This window comes from Schistocerca americana, chromosome X (genome assembly GCF_021461395.2).
Source record: "Schistocerca americana isolate TAMUIC-IGC-003095 chromosome X, iqSchAmer2.1, whole genome shotgun sequence".
NCBI lineage: Eukaryota > Metazoa > Arthropoda > Insecta > Orthoptera > Acrididae > Schistocerca > Schistocerca americana.
In genome coordinates, this window is record NC_060130.1 from 712665522 (window position 1) to 712688027 (window position 22506).

At 42.0% G+C, this 22506-nt stretch overlaps 1 protein-coding gene across 20 annotated transcripts in view; it reads left to right on the top strand.

Moving 5' to 3' along the window:
• Positions 1-22506, top strand: part of LOC124555758 (ensconsin-like) — a 410739-nt gene that overhangs the window by 364914 nt on the left and 23319 nt on the right. For all 20 annotated transcript variants that reach the window (XM_047129790.1, XM_047129795.1, XM_047129796.1 and 17 more), the window contains 4 exons: positions 148-282; positions 1022-1128; positions 1211-1340; positions 13886-14238. In XM_047129790.1, the coding sequence (XP_046985746.1) occupies positions 148-282; positions 1022-1128; positions 1211-1340; positions 13886-14238 (725 nt within the window). The remainder of the gene's footprint in view (positions 1-147; positions 283-1021; positions 1129-1210; positions 1341-13885; positions 14239-22506) is intronic.

The following is a 22506-nucleotide window of genomic DNA, read 5'->3' on the forward strand; positions in this document are numbered from 1 at the left end:
TGTAGAGTCTGTTTTATGGAAAAAATGTGCATGTTTGAGGAACATTATTTTCTCTGGTAGTGTGTATAACATACCATTGCTCTTTATCATAATCACTGTTATTATTAATTTTTCTATAATCTAATTAAAAATTTGACATGAGAACAGGAAGAAGAGCGTCGGAAAGAGGAGGAACGTATACGGTTAGAAGAAGAAGAACAGCGTCGCTTTGAAGAGGAACAGCTGCGCCTTGTGGAGGAAGCACGAAAAGCTGAGGAGCAAAGACTCTTGCTAGCTATCCAGGTAGTTCTGAGGATAATGTTATTGTTGATATGGCACCATGAGTACAAATTAGTTCAGTGTCAAAAATAGATAACAAATCTTTAAAAAATTGTTTTCTACCTGTGAATATGTGTTTAATAATTGAATATTCAGTAATATATATTTTTTGAAATATGTTTTAAAACCATGTAATTGATCATGGCAGATTTAAATCATGTTGTACCTCTGGACAATTCTAGGTTTTTTGTAATGATGTGTATTCTTAGATGATTCCACTTGAGCAGCTGAATAGTTCACATCAGAAGACTTGCACAATGCTGAGAACCTTCCAAGTCTTGAAGCAGGAACCGAACAGTGATTTTAAATTCTATATGATTGTGTATAAAATGGTGATAGTGTATTCTTGTGTCCCCTAGGAAAAGTTTCTCACAAGGAAATAAATAGTAGTTCATTCTTATCATTAAGTATACTTTTCTGTTCCAGTGTAGTATAGCCATGATGTGTATTATATGAATAATTTTTAGTTATTAAGTTTGATTTCTAACACCATTGTGAAAAATGTTACCTCATTAAGATCTTAGATAAATGTATTCTTAATATTCTTGGGGTAAACTTGTCATCAAGTTATGTGCTTTCCCAATTTCATTGTCATTCACAGTTTGATAGGTCTGTAGCTTAGCTATGTAGTGACAGTTCGTATGATATTAAAAGGATAAGAATATCTTGATGCACATTTATGCATAAATATTTTATTTTCAAGGAAAATGAAAGACGGGAGAGGGAAGAAAGAAAGAAAAGGGAGGAGGAAATGAAGGCCAAAGCAGAAAAAGAAGAAGCAGAGAGAAAAGCCCGAGAGGAAGCAGAAAGGTTTGTGCTGTTAAAAATTAGGGGGAAAAGTTTTTTTCTACAGAAATTTGTCTGTAATTTATTCCTTCCATTTTTTCCACAGGTTGCGTAAAGAGATGGATGAACGACTAAAGAAGGAAGAAGAGGAGCGCATTGCCCGTCGCAAACGTGTGGAAGCAATCATGTCACGCACTAGAGGGAAAGGTGCAACACCCACAAGCACTCCTGTTAAGGTGAGTAATTAATGTTTTTGAGGTTATGAATTGTATTGTGATGCATGCCACTAAGTAAATCTTGGCAAACAGACTGCAGTTATGTAATGCACCGTATTTAATGACCTCAATGAGGCAAACCTCAGAGTCCCTTCTTCAATTTTTAAATAACCTGGAATTTCAAATTAATAACACTGTTGTAGCTCTGTGTTCAGTTTGATTGCAAGGCTTCTACAGTTGGTATAGTTTCACTCTTATTATTTCACATTACACGTGCTATTTGAGTGAGGCAAAGGTTTGGGCTCGAGTCCATGTCCAGCCATCAAGATTTAAATCTCTGAATGAAAGTGTATTTCCTTTCTCATTATTTCCCAGTTCAGCAGTACTTTCCCACTTTTATGTTATAAACTAATCTTCCTTCCTTCCTTATTTCTTTTCATCCGTCCATCCATCCATCCATCCACCCTTTTGATTGAAGTGGCCCAGTGATAAAGTAATTGGCTCATATTTTAAAGGAGCTGGGTTCAAATCCTGGTCCACCATTTGTGATTTAAATTTAATATAATGTTCCAAACTCATTCCATATAAAAGCCTTGCTAGTTCTTCCTCATGTTTTTGTTGAACCTGAGCTGTAGCTTTGTCAGCAGGGCTAAGCCCACAAAGAAAGAAAAACATAATGGTTGAGCCCAAAGATTCTTCACATAATACTGGATTTTGAAACTATTTAAGTAACCCTTCTCAGGATAATAGATATCTATCTTCAAGTATCTGCCAATAAAGGTTTTATAGCATTTCTATGGATGTTTCCTGTGAGCCAATCAAACCTGTGATCATTTGTGCGGCCCTACTTTTGTATGTGTTCAGTATCATCCATTCGTCCTACTTGTTCAAACACTTGAACATTATTTTAGGATATATTCCATGTGAGTTTTGTAAGGAAGCCCCTTTGTGGGCTGACTGTATTTTCCCAGTAGCCTACCAGTGAACCAAAGTCTACCTCCTGCTTTACCTACAATTGAGGCTATGTGATCATTCAATTACATGTTACCGCAAATTTTTATGCCCAGGTGTTTAATAGTTGAGAGATTCAAATTGTGACTTACTGATGTTGTAGTCAAATATACTACTTTTCTGTACTGTGTAAAGTGCACAGCTATATATTTCTGGACACCGAAAACAAATCACCAGTCTTTGAACTACTTTGAAATCTTAACAAGACCTGTATATATATTTGTGTATGAGTTAGTTTTGCACAGCCAGTGTTTTTGGAATCTGTGCTGGTTAGCATAGACAATATCATTCTGCTCAAGATACCAGAATGTGTTTGACATGTGAATATGTTCTAAAATGCTACAACAGATGGATGTCACAGAGAGAGGACTGTAGTTCTGTGAACCACTTCTGCTACCCTTCTTTTAGATGAGTGTGACCTGTTCTATCTTCTAACCACAGATGCTTACATTGATATTTTTACATACTTGTATTCAGAACAGAAGGTGAATACTGTGCCTCTCATACAAAACTAAGCGTAGTTTCCTTGTTTCCATCATTCTGTGATGTTGAGTGGGTGATTGGTATTAGCACACATTAGTTCCCTAATGTAATTTCTTATGATACAAATAGTTTTAAATGAATGTGCTTTTCTGTATCTGCATTATATTTTGGTAAATAAGTGGTTAATATTAGATATTAAACCTTTTGTTTTGTATGAAGGTCACATTTTCTTTTTCTCACTTCTAAGAATGTAAGAAATCCGGTGTTACTTCTGACAATATTATGAAAAGGATAGATTGCTACTCACCATATAGTGGAGATGTTGGGTCACAGACAGGCACAACAGAAAGACTGCCGAATGAGTGAGCTTTCAACCTAAAGACCTTCTTCTAAAATAGACAACACACACACATTCATGCAAGCACAACACACACACACTTACGAAGTGTGTGTGTGTGTGTGTGTGTGTGTGTGTTTTGTCTACTTATAAATTTGTCCAAAAGCTCACCTTTCCCCCCACCCCCCACCCCCCCCCCCACCCACCACCCCCACCCCGCCACCTCCTCCCCCGCTTGTCTGCGACTCAACATCTCCACTGTATGGTGAGTAGCAATCGATTCTTCTCGTAATATTGTCATTATTCCATCATGGATTTTCAAGTGTTACTTCTCTTATACATAAGGTTTTGAATTTGTGTAATGGTGTTGAATGATTCACAGGATGAAAAGAACTGGTCAAATTTATAGACATTCCACTGATTTTGTTTACTTTACCCATCTTGTACAATACGTACTGAAAAAATTGTAGTATTATTATGTGATTTACATAAGGGATTTAAGATTTAATGCTTTTTGTGCTAATGAGACAATGCACCAGAGAAAGGAGGGTAGTTTTTTTTTAAATATTCATGTAGAAGACACGCGTTATGTTTTTTTGTTTTGTTTGTTATTTTAGAGTTTGTGACTGTGCGAATAATAAGTAGTTTGTTTGAAAGTCAGAGTCATTTCTCCTGCATTATTTCCTGAATTCGTTTTGCAAAATGTTTAGCAGGTTACATTTACGAAAGAAAAAAATCCATTTGATCAAGAATTACTCTTTCAAGTCCACTACCAAGTTTTGAGGTCAGTGACACTGAGTTGGATTTCTGTAAGTCTCTGGTTGCTTTCTTTTTATACCCTGTTGATATTGTGGAGATACTTAACAGGATATGAAAAATCCCGTGGCCATGTGAAGTGCTTCCTGAATGTGGTAATGGTTTAGTGATATTTTTTCAGTTCTGAGTTCTTTAAATAAATTAGATAATATGTCAAACCAGCCGCTGGACATTTGTATTTTCAGCTTCAAAATAACTTCAGGATGTCACTAGCAACACTCCTGAAGCTTTGATCAAGTTCGCTACCGATCCTGAATCATAATTCTGTATTAATTTCTTCTGTGAATTTCTCACATACTGTATGTAGCCTTTATACTCTCACTTCCCACATTTCTTGTCTACTACACACCATGAGTTTTTACTAACATTACTGATTCACTTATCACATCAGCATAACACTGTACTGTGAGTTCCATTAAAGGTTCCCTGTATGCTTTTTTCTAGGCTTTGCATTTTCTTTGGAAATCCAGCAGTTTGGTCTTTCATATCTCCCTTTAATTTGTTAATTTACTGCATTAATTTAATATTCTTGAGATTGTCTTTTTACCCACTCAGATGATTAAAACTGTGGTTTAATATTTCATAAAAATAATAAAATTTTCTTTTATAATTAAGTCACCATGTAGTACAGATAAAGTTCTGGGATCAGAGAGGTGGCTTTCAGCGGTTCTAAGCCCTAATTCCTCCTTGTTTAAATTTGTGTGGAAATGGTGAATACATGTCTGGGAGTCAGCTGTTGTGTGTGTTTATGATGAATTCACATGGATTCAGTTGTAGCACAATTAACTTGTCAGATTACCTAAAGTAGTGTGGATTATTTCTTGAAGAGACTGTGTTAACATTTAGTGTAATCTGTCTTCTTACATGTTGAGCATTTATCAAGTAAACTGCAGTTGAATGAAAAATGCATCACCATATTAAGCTGTTCTTCCTTGGCTTTATTCTTAGTGCTGCTGACTCAAAGACCATCTTCTCTGCTAACTGCACTGCCAAATTATGTTTTTCGTACTGAACATTATTGCTAACGCGTGCGACTACATCTCCATCCTTGTGCATTTTTGAACAATGTAAGCTCAAAGTTTTATACTTACCTAACTTAAAACTGCTAGTGTCTCCAGTTTTGCAGTCAAGTTCATCCACAACATACAGAATGTTTCATGTATGAGACTGGTGCACACCTGCAGTTTACACAGGATGTGTACTGGTATCTCCCTCGGGAAGCATAGCTGCTTGGCACATCTTCCCAAGTTGAGCGTAAACTAATACGGAATGTGACCAAATCAAGTTTACCTTTATTTGCAACAGATACCCAGAATTGTGTATCTGAGCAGCAAGAGCAATTTGACCCTTAAGAATACATTATCAAGCATTTGTTAAATTTCGGCTATCAGAATTTTTGAAAACACAAGCCAACTACTGTCTTCTAACTCTTCAAGTGTATGAGGATTGTTTACCTACATCTTTCCATTTAACATAAGTCAGAGGTAGAAATCACATGAATTTAGATATGGGAAATGAAGAGTGGATTATCCTATCATCAAAAACACCTCATAATACCACAGTGTTTGTCTGGAAAGCATTGTCACCAATTCTATTCTAATGCTGCTGTTAGGGAACTGAAGTGTATCTGCCATGGCTAGTTGAAAGTATTTGTTAGCTCCCAACATAACCCACCTCATTTTCCTCAGAGCTTTCTGAAAGTCACGACGAGTCACTACGTCACTACAGCATGGAAGTCCAGGATGACGTTCATGATGAAACTCTCTCTGGACACTCTTCAACATGGAAAGCTGAAGACAGCATGATGTGTGTGCATGAACTTTTGAACACTGACTGTAGAATACCTGTTCCTCTGATAGCTCAGACTCTGGGTATATGCAAAATCATTGTCCAGGAGACTGTAACCAAACAACTGCAAATGAAGTATTTGTGTGCAAAACTGTTACCAAAAATTTTGACCATTAGCCACAAGTCCAGCCGAGTACTCATTTGTGAAGAACTTCTGGAATTGTGTTGAAATTTTGGAAAGTGTTGTAGTGGGAGATAAGTTGTACGTTTTTGAATATGACACTGATACAAAGATACAGAACTCCAAATGGCACAACTGGCAGTCACCATCTGCAAGAAGGCCAGAAAAAGCATATCCAAAGTGAAGGCAATCGGGACTTTGTGACATTACATTCCGAACAAATCTTTTATCATAGATGTATCAATGGTGTGAGAGCTTGCATTTTCCTGCATAAAAGTCCCCCCTGCGGGTCCGGGGATTAGAATAGGCCCGCGGTATTCCTGCCTGTCGTAAGAGGCGACTAAAAGGAGTCCATCCCCCTCACGGGGGTAGTTAGCGCCTGCGTCCGGAGACGGACGGTTCCACGACCTATAATCGTGGTCTTTTTGGTTTTTCACTTCTCGTTTCTTCCTTCCTTTTGTTGGTTCCTTTCTTTGCTCTTCTCCACCTCACTGTCTTCCTTACTCTTTCCCTTGACTTCTCCATGCCTTCTCATTGCCTTTTTCTCCTTGCCTTCTCATTGCCTTTTTCTCCTTGCCTTCTCATTGCCTTTTTCTCCTTGCCTTCTCATTGCCTTTTTCTCCTTGCCTTCTCATTGCCTTCTTCTCCTTGCCTTCTCTGGTCTCCGCCTCGGCGTTTGAGACAGTCTGTCCTCTTTCTCCCTCTCTCTCTTCTTTTTCCTCTTCTTCCTTCCTCCCTGTGCGTGCCTGAAGGCCGACCCACGCGTTCGCACGCGTAGCCGGTGACGGGGTAACGCGTAAGTCCCCGCCCTGGGTAGACATGTAAGGCACGCGCGTACCCCCTGGTAAAGGCCAGGCCCGGGGAGGGGTGATTGCCTGAGCTGATACCTTCTGACCATGCCGATTGGTCCCTCCGTCTGTTTCTTGGGAGGTGTGACCTGAGGTGTAAACATTCACCTAAGGCGGGAGTGCCCTCTGAGAGGGTCCCCACAAGGAAGGAGCGCGCCATCGGAGACGCTGGCAATCATGGGGGATTCCTCCGCAATGGATTCTACTCCATCTCTCTCGACTTCGACCCAAAAACGGAAACGTGACCAGCCACCAGTGACAAAAGTACTACCGCCTGCCCCACAGTTCCTCGTAGTGTCTCGATCTGAGGACGGAAAGGATTTTTCCTCTGTCAACCCTTTCGTTATTCAGAAGGGCGTAGATGCCATAGTCGGATCTGTCAAATCTTGTACCGGGTTGCGTAACGGCACCTTATTACTAGAAACTGAGAGTGCCTTTCAGGCACAAAAACTGCTTCGGGCCACCCTCCTGTACACGTTCCCTGTCCGGGTGGAGGCCCACCGAACTTTGAATTCGTCTCGTGGTGTAGTCTATACTAGCTCCCTCGACGGATTGACTGACGAGGAGCTTCAATCTTTCCTCGCTGAGCAGGGCGTGACGGCTGTCCATAGGGTCATGAAAAAGGTCAACAATGACCTTGTACCGACCCGGACACTTTTCTTGACCTTCGATAGTGTTAAGCTGCCATCGCGCATCAAGGCGGGCTACGAGGTTATTTCTGTTCGCCCCTATGTCCCGACACCTACGCGCTGCTACCAGTGTCAGCGTTTCAATCACACTCGACAGTCTTGTTCCAATGCGGCTAAATGTGTCACTTGTGGCAGGGATGCCCATGAGGGTGACTGTCCACCTCCGTCTCCTCGTTGTGTGAACTGTCAGGGTGACCATGCCGCATCCTCCCGCGACTGTCCTGTCTATAAGGAAGAACGCTGTATCCAAGAAATTCGGGTCAAAGAGAAAGTGTCCACCTCGGCTGCTCGCAAGCTATTGGCTAGTAGGAAGCCCACGCTGCTCCCAGCGGGGAAATACAGTACTGTCCTCGCCTCTCCTCGGACTACCCGGGAGGTAGCAACCCAGACATGCGATCTGACCTTCAGCACCACGGTCGTCCGTTCAGCCAGTGCTAAGATCGCGCGGTCGACGTCTCCTCTTCCTCCCATCACCCCACAGACACCAGCCTCTTCCTCAGCTTCTGTTAAGACGAAGACATCGAAGTCAGATGCACGGGCCTTCAAGAAGGAACCATCCCGTGCAGACTTCCTCCGTACCTCGACCTCCCAGCCTTCGACCGGTACTTCCACTCAACGTCCTTCCAAAAAGGCGCATAGGAAGCACAGTTCTCCTTCTCCGCCACGGCGCATTTCTTCTCCTGCGCCACCCAGCGGTTGCCGCCCCAGGCCGTCATCCGTTTCGCCTGGCCGCACCGCTGGTAGCTGTACATCTGGCCGTTCACCGGCGGAGGAAGCTCCCCCTCCCGGCCATCCTCCCGAGATGGCCGATGACCCTATAGACCCAATGGACGATGACTGTCCGCCTACTGATAGCGGCGGCAGTGCTCGCTCGAAGCCAGGCCCTAAGCGGCCTTCGAGGTGACCACTTCTCTCATCTTCCTTTTCTTACGATGGCACTTATTCACTGGAATATTCGCAGCATTCGCTCCAACCGAGAGGACTTGAAGTTGCTGCTCCGCTTGCACCGTCCGCTCGTCGTAGCCCTCCAGGAAACGAAGCTACGCCCATGCGATCAAATTGCCTTGGCACACTACACCTCTGTGCGTTTTGACCTACCCCCTGTGGTAGGTATCCCAGCTCATGGAGGGGTTATGTTGCTGGTCCGGGATGATATTTACTACGATCCCATCACGTTGCACACCGGCCTGCAGGCAGTTGCCATCCGCATTACTCTCCCCACTTGTACGTTTTCCTTTTGTACCGTTTACACTCCATCGTCATCTGCCGTTACCAGGGCAGACGTGATGCAACTTATTGCTCAGCTACCTGCACCATTTTTGTTAACTGGAGACTTCAATGCCCACCATCCCCTTTGGGGCTCTCCAGCATCCTGCCCGAGGGGCTCCTTGTTAGCAGACCTTTTCAACCAGCTCGATCTTGTCTGCCTCAATACTGGCGCCCCTACTTTTCTTTCGGACACATCTCACACCTATTCCCATTTAGACCTCTCTATATGTACTCCCCAACTTGCACGCCGGTTTGAGTGGTATGCACTTTCTGATACATATTCGAGCGACCACTTCCCGTGTGTTATCCATCTCCTGCAGCATACCCCCTCTCCGTGCTTCTCTAATTGGACCATCTCCAAGGCAGACTGGGGGCTCTTCTCTTCCAGGGCGACCTTTCAGGATCAAACCTTTACAAGCTGCGATCGTCAGGTCGCACACCTCACGGAAGTCATTCTCGCTGCTGCTGAATATTGCATCCCTCACCCTCCTTCTTCCCCACGTCGCGTACCGGTCCCCTGGTGGACCGCAGCATGTAGAGACGCTTTACGTGCTCGTCGACGTGCTTTACGCACATTTAAACGCCACCCTACAGTGGCGAATTGTATCAATTATAAACGATTACGTGCTCAGTGTCGTCGTATTATCAAAGAAAGCAAGAAAGCCAGCTGGGCTGCTTTCACAAGCACCTTCAACAGTTTTACTCCTTCTTCTGTTGTCTGGGGTAGCCTGCGCCGGCTATCTGGCACTAAGGTGCACTCACCAGTTTCTGGCTTGAAGGTCGCGAATGACGTCCTTGTGGCCCCTGAGGCTGTCTCCAATGCCTTCGGCCGCTTTTTCGCAGAGGTTTCGAGCTCCGCTCATTACCACCCTGCCTTCCTCCCCCGCAAACAGGCAGAGGAGGCTAGGCCACCTAACTTCCGCTCCTCGAATTGTGAAAGTTATAATGCCCCATTCACCATGCGGGAACTCGAAAACGCACTTGGCCGATCACGGTCCTCCGCTCCAGGGCCAGATTCTATTCATATTCAGATGCTGAAGAATCTTTCTCCTGCGGGTAAAGGTTTTCTTCTTCGTACATACAATCGCATCTGGATTGAGGGACATGTTCCCGCATGCTGGCGCGAGTCTATTGTTGTCCCGATTCCTAAGCCGGGGAAGGACAAGCACTTGCCTTCCAGTTATCGACCTATCTCGCTTACCAGCTGTGTCTGTAAAGTGATGGAGCGAATGGTTAACTCTCAATTGGTTTGGCTGCTCGAGTCTCGACGCCTACTTACCAATGTACAATGTGGATTTCGTAGGCGCCGCTCTGCTGTTGACCATCTGGTTACCTTGTCAACCTTCATTATGAATAACTTCTTGCGGAAGCGCCCGACCGCGGCTGTGTTCTTTGATTTGGAGAAGGCTTACGACACCTGTTGGAGGGCGGGCATTCTCCGCACCATGCATACATGGGGCCTTCGCGGTCGCCTCCCTCTTTTTATTCGTTCCTTTTTAATGGATCGACAGTTCAGGGTACGTGTGGGTTCTGTCCTGTCCGACACCTTTCGCCAGGAGAATGGGGTGCCACAGGGCTCAGTTTTGAGCGTCGCTCTCTTCGCCATCGCGATCAATCCAATAATGGATTGCCTCCCAGCTGATGTATCAGGCTCCCTTTTCGTGGACGATTTTACCATCTATTGCAGCGCGCAGTGTACACGTGTCCTGGAGCGCTGTCTTCAGCGTTCTCTTGACCGTCTTTACTCCTGGAGTGTCGCCAATGGCTTCCGTTTTTCTGCCGAGAAGACGGTCTGTATTAACTTCTGGCGCTACAAAGAGTTTCTCCCACCGTCCTTACGACTCGGTCCCGTTGCTCTCCCAATCGTGGAGACAACCAAATTTTTAGGCCTTACATTTGACAGGAAACTTAGCTGGTCTCCACATGTGTCATATTTGGCCGCCCGTTGTACCCGTTCTTTAAATGTCCTCCGTGTTCTCAGTGGTATGTCGTGGGGAGCGGATCGAACCGTCCTACTTCGTCTATATCGGTCGATCGTCCGCTCCAAGCTGGATTATGGGAGCTTCATATACTCCTCTGCACGGCCATCCATCTTACGCCGCCTCAACTCCATACAACATCGGGGTTTACGACTTGCGATCGGAGCATTTTATACCAGTCCCGTAGAGAGTCTTCATGCTGACGCTGGCGAATTGCCACTCACCTACCGGCGCGATATACTGCTTTGTCGGTATGCCTGTCGGCTACTGTCAATGCCCGACCATCCGTCTTATCGTTCCTTTTTTGACGACTCTCTTGACCGTCAATACGGGTTGTATGTCTCTGCCCTGCTACCCCCTGGAGTTCGCTTTCGTCGCCTCCTTCAACGCCTTAATTTTTCACTCCCTGCAACCTTTCGAGTGGGCGAGAGCCGCACGCCACCTTGGCTCCAGGCTCAGGTCCGCGTTCACCTTGACCTCAGCTCGCTCCCAAAAGAGGTCACCCCCGGTTCGGTCTACCACTCCCGTTTTTTGGAACTTCGTTCGAAGTTCATCAACATGACTTTCATTTATACAGATGGCTCTAAGACCAATGACGGGGTCGGGTGTTCCTTTATTGTCGAGGCACAAAGTTTCAAATACCGGCTCCATGGCCATTGTTCGGTCTTCACAGCTGAGCTCTTTGCCCTCTACCAGGCTGTTCTTTACATCTGCCGCCACCGACATTCTGCTTATGTCATCTGCTCAGATTCCCTGAGCGCCATCCAGAGCCTCAGTGATCCGTACCCGGTTCACCCTTTCGTACACCGGATCCAACGCTCTCTTCAGCAGCTTGTGGACGTCGGTTCTCCAGTTAGCTTTATGTGGGTTCCTGGCCATGTCGGTATCCCTGGGAATGAAGCTGCAGATGCCGCGGCCAAGGCTGCGGTCCTCCAGCCTCGGACAGCTTCTTGTTGTGTCCCTTCGTCCGATTTTAGCAGGGTCATTTGTCGGCGCATCTTATCGCTGTGGCATGCCGATTGGGCTGCACTTACCGACAACAAGCTTCGGGCCTTAAAACCTCTTCCCGTGGCTTGGACGTCCTCCTCACACCCTTCTCGGCGGGAGGAGGTCGTTTTAGCCCGGTTAAGAATTGGACACTGCCGGTTCAGCCATCGCCATCTGCTGACGGCTGCGCCGGCGCCGTTCTGCCCACGTGGGCACTTGCTGACGGTTAGACACATTTTAATGTCCTGTCCAGATCTTAACACACTGCGCCTCGATCTTAACCTGCCAAATACTTTCGATGCCATTTTAGCGGATGACCCACGAGCAGCTGCTCGTGTTCTTCGTTTTATCAATTTGACAAACCTCGCTAAGGACATTTGATGATGCTGTTTTTTAATCCTATGCCTGTCAGTCTGTCTTTTATCGTGTTTTCCCTTTTAGTTGTTGTGGTCAACTTGTGCCCCGCAGTGCATTCTTAGAGTAGTCAGGGTGCTAATGACCATTGAAGTTGTGCGCCCTAAAACCACCAAAAAAAAAAAAAAAAAAAAAAAAAAAAAAAAAATCCTGCATAAAAGTAGATGTTTTTGTTAATTGTTAATTGTTAATTTTCTGAAAGATTTTGCTGTATAATAAGTCCAGTAATTTGTGTTGGACTAATTGCACTCACACTCCTGTTTTCACATCGTGCAGAGGTCCTCAACGTAACTGATAATGATTTACAATAGTTCAACATTGATTGTTCTAACCTATTAAATTTCAGGCATGCAGCCATGCAAATCCCAACCCCTCTACTCGATTGTGCTGCAAGTTTGTGTATCCTAATAAATGCATCTGTACTTCATTGGAGGGGGGGGGGGGGGGGGGCAGCCTTTCTGGATCGATCTCTCCATCTTGTACAGCATGCAATAGTTAGTTGCAGTACTGATATCTAGCAACAATATCTCAATTGGTCAGTTGATGCACTACTGTTACTTTGTAAGATTTCAGTTTGAGTTCTTGCACAGCTCTATGAGTACATGCTACTGCCACATTAGTCCAAAATGGCACAATGATTTTCTTGGACTTCTTTCTGAAGCTTAGTTTGTTTTATCGTTGAAAATGTGTAATATAGTCAGTGCAGGTATCAGTGTTACTATGCGCCACATACTTTGCACTGGTTACACATATGACAAAATCACTGTCATACAATATTTCGCCTTCTAAGTCTACATCTTCTGTGATATTTTCTGTTCCCATTCCTGGCTTCAGCATGATTGAGACACCAAGTTCTTCCAGTAGCTTAGTTGTGTATGTAGAAAGTATGCTGTAAAAGTCAGCAGTATTCAACAGAGTGGGAAATGTGCATTTCAGTGTAGTAACAAAAATAGAATTAAGTGTAAACTCGTGAAGTAAAAGTTAAAAAACAAGTTTCTAAGAGAATCACTCTGCTTGTAAACACTAAGTGGCATAATACAGTTTATTCTCCATGTATTAATAAACTCAAATCTGTGGTTATATGTATAGTTCATAGAAATAGCAAATTGGCTGTCACACGGGAAGAGAGGGCTGATGTATGAGACACACATGTTATTCCTGTTCCAGATTTTCAAGTTGTTTAAAATGATTATTTACACTATACTATAGCAGAAATTCACCATTAAAATTTATTATGAAGAGTTGAATCCCAGCTGTCCTAACGTGTGTGTTCCAGAAATCATTGTATACAAATTCTGGAAAGGTTCTTTTAAGCTATAACAGCCAGTTATTGACCTTATTCTCACTGGGGTGTCCGCCCTGATAGCTGAGTGGTCAGTGCAGTGGTCAGTCATGCCAAGGGGCCTGGGTTCGATTCCCGGCTGGGTCGGAGATTTTCTCCGCCCAAGGACTGGGTGTTGTGTTGTCCTCATTATCATTTCATCATCATCAGTGGAAGGCAACGGGAAACCACCACTGGAATCACTTCCCTAGACACTCATACGGTGGGCCCTCTGACAAGGCTTCCCCCATGACAAGACCTGCCGTAAATCAGAACACAAAGTTAAGTTTTCACTGGGGTGAAATTAGTAAAAGTTTTTTTTAATCATTCTTACAACTGGAGACATTTAAATTGTTCATCACTATAAATTAAGAACAATTGGTGTTTTACATATTTCTTCAAAACAATTCTGTTTTCTAATTTAGATTTTCTTCTTACTACAGGGCCAGCTTGAAGGTGAAAGTGGTGGTGATGAAGATGGAAAGGATGTCAGTCCTACAGAAGAGAGAAAAATTGTGCCTAGTGGAGATGGTCACATGGATGTGGGGAATAAGGAGTCTATGGAGACGGAAAAGGGTACAGATGTGGTTCCCAGCAGTGTTGTAGAAAATGGGAAAACTGCTACTAGTGAACAATTGTTAACTGAGAATAGTAATGTGAAAACAGCAGAAATAAGTGGCAACCATGTAAATAGTAATAACACTAATCTTGAGCCTGTAACTCAGTTGCAGAACAGCAATGGGCATCGAAATGGCACTGAGTACAGGGAACTGGATTTTGGCAGTGTAGATAATGTGTGAGTATGGGACATTTATAAGACTACAGTCCTGTTTGTACAGCTTATTGGGGGGGGGGGGGGGATCATAGATTCCCATTATTTCTAGTTTCCTGTGACGATCACTGATGCTCCCATGTACAAAGGTTCACCTCCATATGTGATTTCTACCATAAATTTTGGAAATGCAATCAAGGTGTTACTGGAATTTTATTGTGAACAGCACTTCATTGGTTTTGTTTTTCCCCCTCTGCATCCTTCAGCCAGCAACATTCTCTCTCTCTCTCTCTCTGTGTCTGTGTGTGTGTGTGTGTGTGTGTGTGTGGGGGGGGGGGGGGGGGGGGGGGGGTGAGGGGGGGGGGGAGAGGGAGAGAGAGAGAGAGAGAGAGAGAGAGAGAGAGAGAGAGACTTCCATGTTGCAGTACATTTTAACTACATTAGTGTCAAAAATCGTCATAGCGAATATTATCTGTACTTGCTAACACCTACCACTATTTTTGAAAATTTGCAGCTTTCTTTACAGTTAAATACCTCTAGAACACAGTTACACTATGTAGCCCACAAACTGTGTACCTATTCTGCACAATTCTGATTACCAGTGAAATTCTTTCCTTTCATGTGAAGAATTAAACTTACAGTTGACTTCGATATGTTTATGTATCCATACCATTTATATTTAATTTAGCGTACATTTGTGCCATATGATGTAAAACCAAATTACATGAAACTCAAAATATTAAAACAATATTTGTGCACAAGACATCATGTGTCCTTCATCTGTAACTGATCTGAGGAATTGAGGTTTTGCAGAATAAATACTGGATAATTTATTGCTCACCTTCCATAAATTATATACACAAACTTGCAGGATCTTAACATATCAGTTTATAATCAGGTTAGATTTTTGTACATGATAGAACTTCAGTTTTATTGATTTTATAAATTGTCCCAACTTTACATGTAGTTTGTACTTCCTTCACCACACAGAGTCTGTGGTGTTTTTGAGGGTGAAAGTGTCCCCCACACATTTCATTTGACTTCCGTTGTCAGTGAAGAAAGTAGTTCGGGTTCCCATTCTAAAAATTAAAAGTAATTTATGTGCCTATTCAATAAAGGAATCTTATTAGCATAGTGAAATATTCAGTTAAAGATTATTTATTGACAGTGGCAGCAAAACACAAAAATGAAAAGTATTTCCAGTTGTGACTGAATATGGCCTCTGTGCCAAGCAACTCATCACAGTAGCATCATAGGACTGTGAAGATGGCATGATACAGCTATGCGATGGCACAGTGAAGACAGTACAGCACAGCTCAGTGGCCATATTTGGTTTCTTATAGAAACACTATTCTTTGTATTTTGCTGTTATAGTCTATAAATATGAATCAAACAATGGAAAATATAGGATGGAATTTAAAAATATTATGAAAAGGAAAGTTACTAATCACCATATAGTGGAGATGCAATACCTGTCCCATACATCCTCCCACCACCACCACCACCACCATCACTCCAGTCCAGTCACAAACATCACCTATACCATCAATGGCAGGGCTACCTGTGAAACCAGTCATGTGATCTACAAGTTAAGCTGTCACCACTGTGCTGCATTCTATGTGGGCATGACAACCAACAAGTTGTCTGTCAACATGAATGGCCACCAACAAACTGTCACCAAGAAACAAGTGGACCACCCTGTTGCTGAGCACGGTGCCAAACACCAGTTTTTCTGAAGTGCGCTGGTGGAAACTTTCCCTGCAATATGTCCTATGTTCCCGTAACCCTCCTGGCCTCAACCTTCATTAGTCATTGTCCTCACTCAGTCAGCCCCTTCCCTGTTTCCATTCCAGCACTACACAGCCCTTATTCCACTATCACACCCAGTCTTTTTATTTCTCTCTCTTTCCATTACTCCCCCCCCCCCCCCCCCCCACCCCACCCCATCCCCCACCCCCGTCCTCACTGCTCCCCTGTCCTCTGTCTAACCTCCCGGCTGCACTTATAGTTACCCTACAATCTCTCCACCTCACCCCTGTGCGCCACCCCCCTCCCCCAGCAGCACTTCACTGTCTGTCACCGCTACCCTACTATCCTTCTCCCTCCCCACCCCATCCTCCTCCTTACCCCCACCCAGTCACCACTCCCATCATGTACTGGTGCTGCTGCTTGTAGTGTGGCTTCAGTTGCCCGAGACTGCAGTTGTGTGTGTGTGCGTGTGTAATTTTTATGAAGGCCTTTCTGGCCTAAAGCTTTATTTGTGACGGTCTTTTTGTTGTGGCTATCTGCAACTCATCATCTCCACTATATGGTGAGTAGTGACTTTCCTTTTCTTAGCATAGTGTATAAATATGTTTGCTCAACAAACATTTGAGGCAGTTGTACCACTTAGGAACATAAAATTACAATTTAGACGTAATTTTGTTTGAGAACCAAAAGAACACTCCTGTTGACAGTTGTGATCATATGAAACACAATATGAGCAGTTTTTGCTTGGGCTGACTTTACTGATAGGAAAAAAAATGAAATTAAAAAAGCTAAAGAACTGCAAGAGAAAGGCACCTAATAACACAGGAAGGGCATCTGATATGTTTACTGTTTAAACTGTGGGCAAACACTTCGTGTCCCGTATTAATATATGTCAATTCATAGCTGTATTAAGTGGTGGTGGGATAATGCTGGTTCTGATATTTCAAGTTATGCAAGTAGAATATTACAGCTTGAGTGGTATGGTGTACTATTATTATTATTGTGATTATAATAATTATAATTGTTATTGTTGTTGTTATTTGTTGTCATTTGTTAGTTAGGAAAAGTAGTCTAATATTTAAAGAAAGACATCATTCCACTGGGCTGTACTTAAAAATTGTACATTTTAAGCAATACTAGTTTAGAGCTTGGTTCATTTTCAAGTGCTTATATAACAGATGTGGATATATCATCCTCATCAAATGGAAGTCTCTTGCTATTGGTAGGTGTTTTTTGTGGCTATACATTGCAAGATCATGCACTTTAATGATTGTGCTATGCACAACTATGCATGGTGTGTGACTGCTATTTGGAGACCATGATTTATGTTGTAAATGCAACTGAGAATGAGCCACGCTCAAAGAATAGTAATAATCAATAAAGCACAGTTTTAAAATACAGCCTGGTGGAACAGTCTTCCTTTCAAATTTATCAAGGCTGTCAAGCCCACCCAGAAGTAGTTGAGGGTAATATTTTATTCATTTTCTTGAGCAGTACTTACTCAGAATTTATTTTTACTGAATCATTTTGGCAGAAGGTTCCACAGTTGACTGAAATACCTGCTTCTTAATGGACAATCCTGTACTATGTAACTGATGTGTTTCAGTAACCAGCCTATAGCTTTCAGATAGTTTTCTTTGAATAACTGAGAAGACTTAGTCCCAGTTGTTCCAATTATGCTTTCAGATAGTTTTCTTTGAATAACTGAGAAGACTTAGTCCCAGTTGTTCCAATTATATTTTAATTATGTTTAATCCAGAATTACAGTGAAATAACTTGATAGCTGTAGCTTCAACATACATGAGGGACTAGAATTAACCTTTCTGTTAAAGATTTTAACTTATTGTTTTTCATTATGGAGGTTTATTCATAAATTAATTACTATTTACATTTCAAAAGCCGAAGAATTATGTCTTTGTTGGCTCTGACTCACCTGCAACACTTCACTCCATTTTGTGTTCTGCTTTATCATGCAGTTGCTATGAGATGAGTATGTTTGAACTGACTCCCCCTCTCCCCCCCACCCTGCACACACGTTGTCAGTGAGTGGTAATATTTCATGACTTGAAATGAAGCACCACTGTAAATTGTACTGCCAAATTTCAGTGTTAGATGTGGAGGGGTGTTTTTATTGTTTGGATGTTAGTAATGTATTCTCAAAGTTTATTCCCTGCATCTGAGCCTCCAGTCAACAGCTGCACCATGTGCACAATTTGTCATGTATTGACTACAACACTTTTTCTAAGAGCAGTGCCCCAAAAATACATGTCTTATATATAAAAAAAAAATTAACTTCAAAAGGAGCAGCCTGGTTCAAAAATTCATTTGAGATTTACCTAGTATTATTTCAAAATTTCAGACAGTTTTTACATGTATATTGCACATAGCTAATAGGTAAATAGAAGTCTTAAAAAGTTCGCAACTAATTTTGTTAGGTTTTATCACCTTTCTGTTGTGTTTCATGGTCATGTTCAGACATCACACAATTAATAGACTGCAATATAATTCAACTATGTAATGATGGAATTTTGAAGTCATAACTGATCACGGTGGATTTTCAAATAACAATTTAATTAATATTTGCAACTGGTTGCTGTTCTTCTTCTTCTTTCTTTTTTTTTTTCATGTAAATAAATTTTTTGGTATGTAGCCAAATTTTTTTCGATGTAACTACAAGGTAGTTCAAGAAAATGTATACACTTTAAAACTGGCTGTACTAATCGTACACTTCGAAGTCACAGTGGGTACAGGTTGAACATGTAGTACAGTGGTCGAACAAAAGATGGCAATAGGGTTGCGATACGCCGATGTCAGTGTACAAACTGAAGCCGTGGTGCAAACGTGACTGACATTTGAGCAGTGAAAATATTTTCTCAAATGGTATTGGAACTTGGAGAACATCAGTGAAGTGCAGTGACATTGGGGGCAGGAATTTGGAACTGAACCACTAACACGCTTAAGCATCACTCACCTTCACGGTATGTTCCAAACTGCAGGAACAATCACGAATATGCATCAGTGAAGATCATGCCGGCCACTCACAGCAGCAGGTGAAGAGTCTTCTGCTCAGGTGTTGGATGCATTCACATACTCCCCACAGAGATCAACACAACAATGTGCACGTGAAACAGGCATAAATAGTGTGAGCAGAAGTCATATTTTCCACAAAGTGAAGAAGCAGAAAGTTTACATTCCGCAGTTGTTACATTGAATGAGGGCGACTGAGAACAAAACAAGTCAGTTGAGTGAACGGTTCCTAGTGCATATGGAACGTGACGCTAATTTTGTTTTCAGTGTGGTGTAGTTTGATGAATCACAGTTTAAATTAAATGGCACGGTAAACAGGCATAACTGTGTGTACTGGGCTCCCTAAAATCCGTACGTTTGTCGATCGAGTGGTCAGTGTTCTGGGACGTAATGTCTGGTGCAGGTTATCGTCGAGGGGACTGACTGGAAATTTCTTTTTAAAAGGTAAAATTACTGGCGAGAGATGCTGGACGCGTTAATTTTACCGTGCATTTGTCCTTTCTTTGATGATGAACCTTTTTTCTTTTAATAAGATGGTGCCCCGTCATGCTTGCATAGGCATCTGTGCACCTATCTGGATATCAGTGCAACAGCTACAGGGATACTCTGCAAATAACACGTAAGTGCCTGGCAGAGGGTTCATTTAACCACCTTCACAATAATTCTCTATTATTCCACTCTCAAACAGAGTGTGGGAAAAATGAACATCTATATATTTCCTTGCAAGAACTGATTTCCCTTATTTTGTTATGATGATCATTTCTCACTATGTAGGTCAGTATCAACAAAATATTTTCACGTTCGAAGGAGAAAGTTGGCGATTTAAATTCTGTGAGACAGTTCCGCCGCAACAAGAAACGCCTTTGTGTTAATGGTGTCCACACCAAATTCTGTATCATCTCCACGACACTCTCTCCACTATTTCTCGACTATACAAAATGTGCTGTCCTTTTGTGAATTTTCTCGATGTACTCTGTTAACTCCATCTACTAAGGATCCCACACCGCACTGCAGTGCTCCAGAAGCGGACGGACAAGCATAGTGTAGGCAATCTCTTTAGTAGATCCTTTGCATCTTCAAATAAAACACAGTCTTTGGTTCGCCTTCCCCACAACATTTTATATGTGCACTTTCCAGTTTTAGTTGTGTGTAATTGTAATTCTTAGGTATTTAGTTGAATTTATGGCCTTTAGGTTTGATTAATTTATCATGTAACCGAAGTTTATCGGATTCCTTTTAACACTCGTGTGGATGACCTCCCTCTTTTCATTATTTAGGGACAGTTGCTAATTTTTGCACCATACAGATATCTTGTCTAAATCATTTTGCAATTTGTTTTGGTCTTCTGATGACTTTACTAGGCAGTAAACGACAGCATCGGGGAACGCCAGAAATCGCTTCTGTTTTACTCGATGACTTTCCATCAATTACAACAAACTTTGACCTCCCTGACAGGAAATCGCGAATCCAGTCATGTAACTGATACAATATTCCGTAAGTACGTAATTTGATTGCATTCCGCTTGTTGAGGTACAATGTCGAAAGCCTTCTGGAAATCTAGAAATACAAAATCAATTTGAAATCCCTTGTCAATAGCACTCAACACTACTTGTGACTAAAGAGCTAGTTGTGTTTCACAAGAACAATATTTTCCAACTCCCATGTTGACTGTGTGTCAATAAACCAATCTCTTTGAGGTAATTTATAATGTTCATTTGCAATATGTGTTCCAAAATCCTGCTCCATGTCGACATTAATGATAAGGGCCTTATTCAGCTGATTACCCCTGTTGCCTTTCTTGAATATACGTGTGACCTGTGCAACTTTCCAGTCTTCGGGTACTGATCTTTCGTTGAGCAAGCAGTGGTATATGACTGTTCAGTATGGAGCTATTGCATCATCATACTCTGATTGGATTGGATGAAAGGGTGCCATGGAGCACGCTGCATGTTCGCCTTTATTTGACCTCACTTGATTTTTACTTGTCTGGTACCCTTAAGAACGTAGTATACAGCAGGAAGCCACGCACACTAGCAGAACTGCGCAATGAAATTAAAATGGCTTGTCAAGCAATTCCTGTTGCTGCTTTGGAAGACGTGACCTTGAGTATGCAGCATCATGCTCAGAAGTGTTTGAGGCAGTTGGTTTGCAGTTTGAACTATTATTGTAATTGTTTAACATTGAGTCACTATAGTACTGATGATAATATATAAGGTTTTCACTATCACAGTGCATATAAAAACATTCAACAGCATAGATCACATAAAAATATTTCTTTATTCAAGACAACAGGTTTCAACATACTTTACTGTCATGTTCAGGTGTTAAAAATCTTTTTGTTGTAAAATATGTGCATTTTATGTTGAACATCGTGGCAAGTTGTCAAGTGGATAACAATCAGCCCATTATCCACTTGACAACTTGCCATGAGGTTCAGCGTCAAATAAACACGTTTTACAACAAAGAGATTTTTAAGTCCTGAAAATGACAGCAAAATCTGTCGAACTCAGTTGTCTTACATCAAGAAATATTTTTGCAATCTAAGCTGTTGAACCTTTTTTAGCAAGTAAAACAGATCACGCCTTCACTACTCTCAAAATGAAAAATTTCGAAGTATATATATACATTTTTTGATCTATCCTACATTTATAACACATTGGTGCTGATACATGTCTCGATTGAACATTTGTAACAAATTAAAACTACATTTCAGACTGGAACTCATTCAGATACCAGCTTTTAAGTCAAACTCGCCATTTAATCCTCTCTCCTCCTGATGCTAGCACTGCAGAATTCTGGGATAGCCTATGGGAGTTTGGAACCTGTAGAAAGTAACTATTGGCACACTGAAGATTTTAGTCTGATGCTCCGAGCTGCAGCTCCTAGAGTGCTGTCTGTGAAAGGTAGTTACTTCTTTTTTGAGTTCCTGTTAATGTGCAGTATTAACTTGTTACAAATTTTCATTCCAGATTGTACTCTGTTGTTAATCAACAGTTGCCAGCACAGAAGTTCACATTATTTTTTTGGAGATTAAAAGAATTATAATCAATAAGAAGAATCCATTTTACATCCAAGAAAACAATGGTCACACCTTCCAGCAGTTGATATAGACTGCCTTTTATGATGCAGATGCACTGCTATCAACCTATGCTCCAATTTCTGGTTTGTCTATGGTGTGAATTACTGGACCAAAGTTATTTTTCAATGTAACAAGAGGCACAAAAACATTGAAGTAGGCAGCAGTATTGCAGCTGCAGTGGTAATTTTATTTAGGTGTGTTTTCTTCAAGATTATTATGATTGTAACTGCAGAGATAAACAGATTTAAAAGGTTCAACCATTGCTGACAAATAGGATTTTTATTTTCACTTTCAGTCATCATTCAACAAATGAGGCAGCCACTTTACGCAATGGGCTCTTTTTCTTAATTCTGCCTGTAAAATGTGCTGTACTCTTTCCAATATGCCTGTGGTGTTAGCTCAAACTGTTGATAAACCATCCAAAACAAGGATCTTTA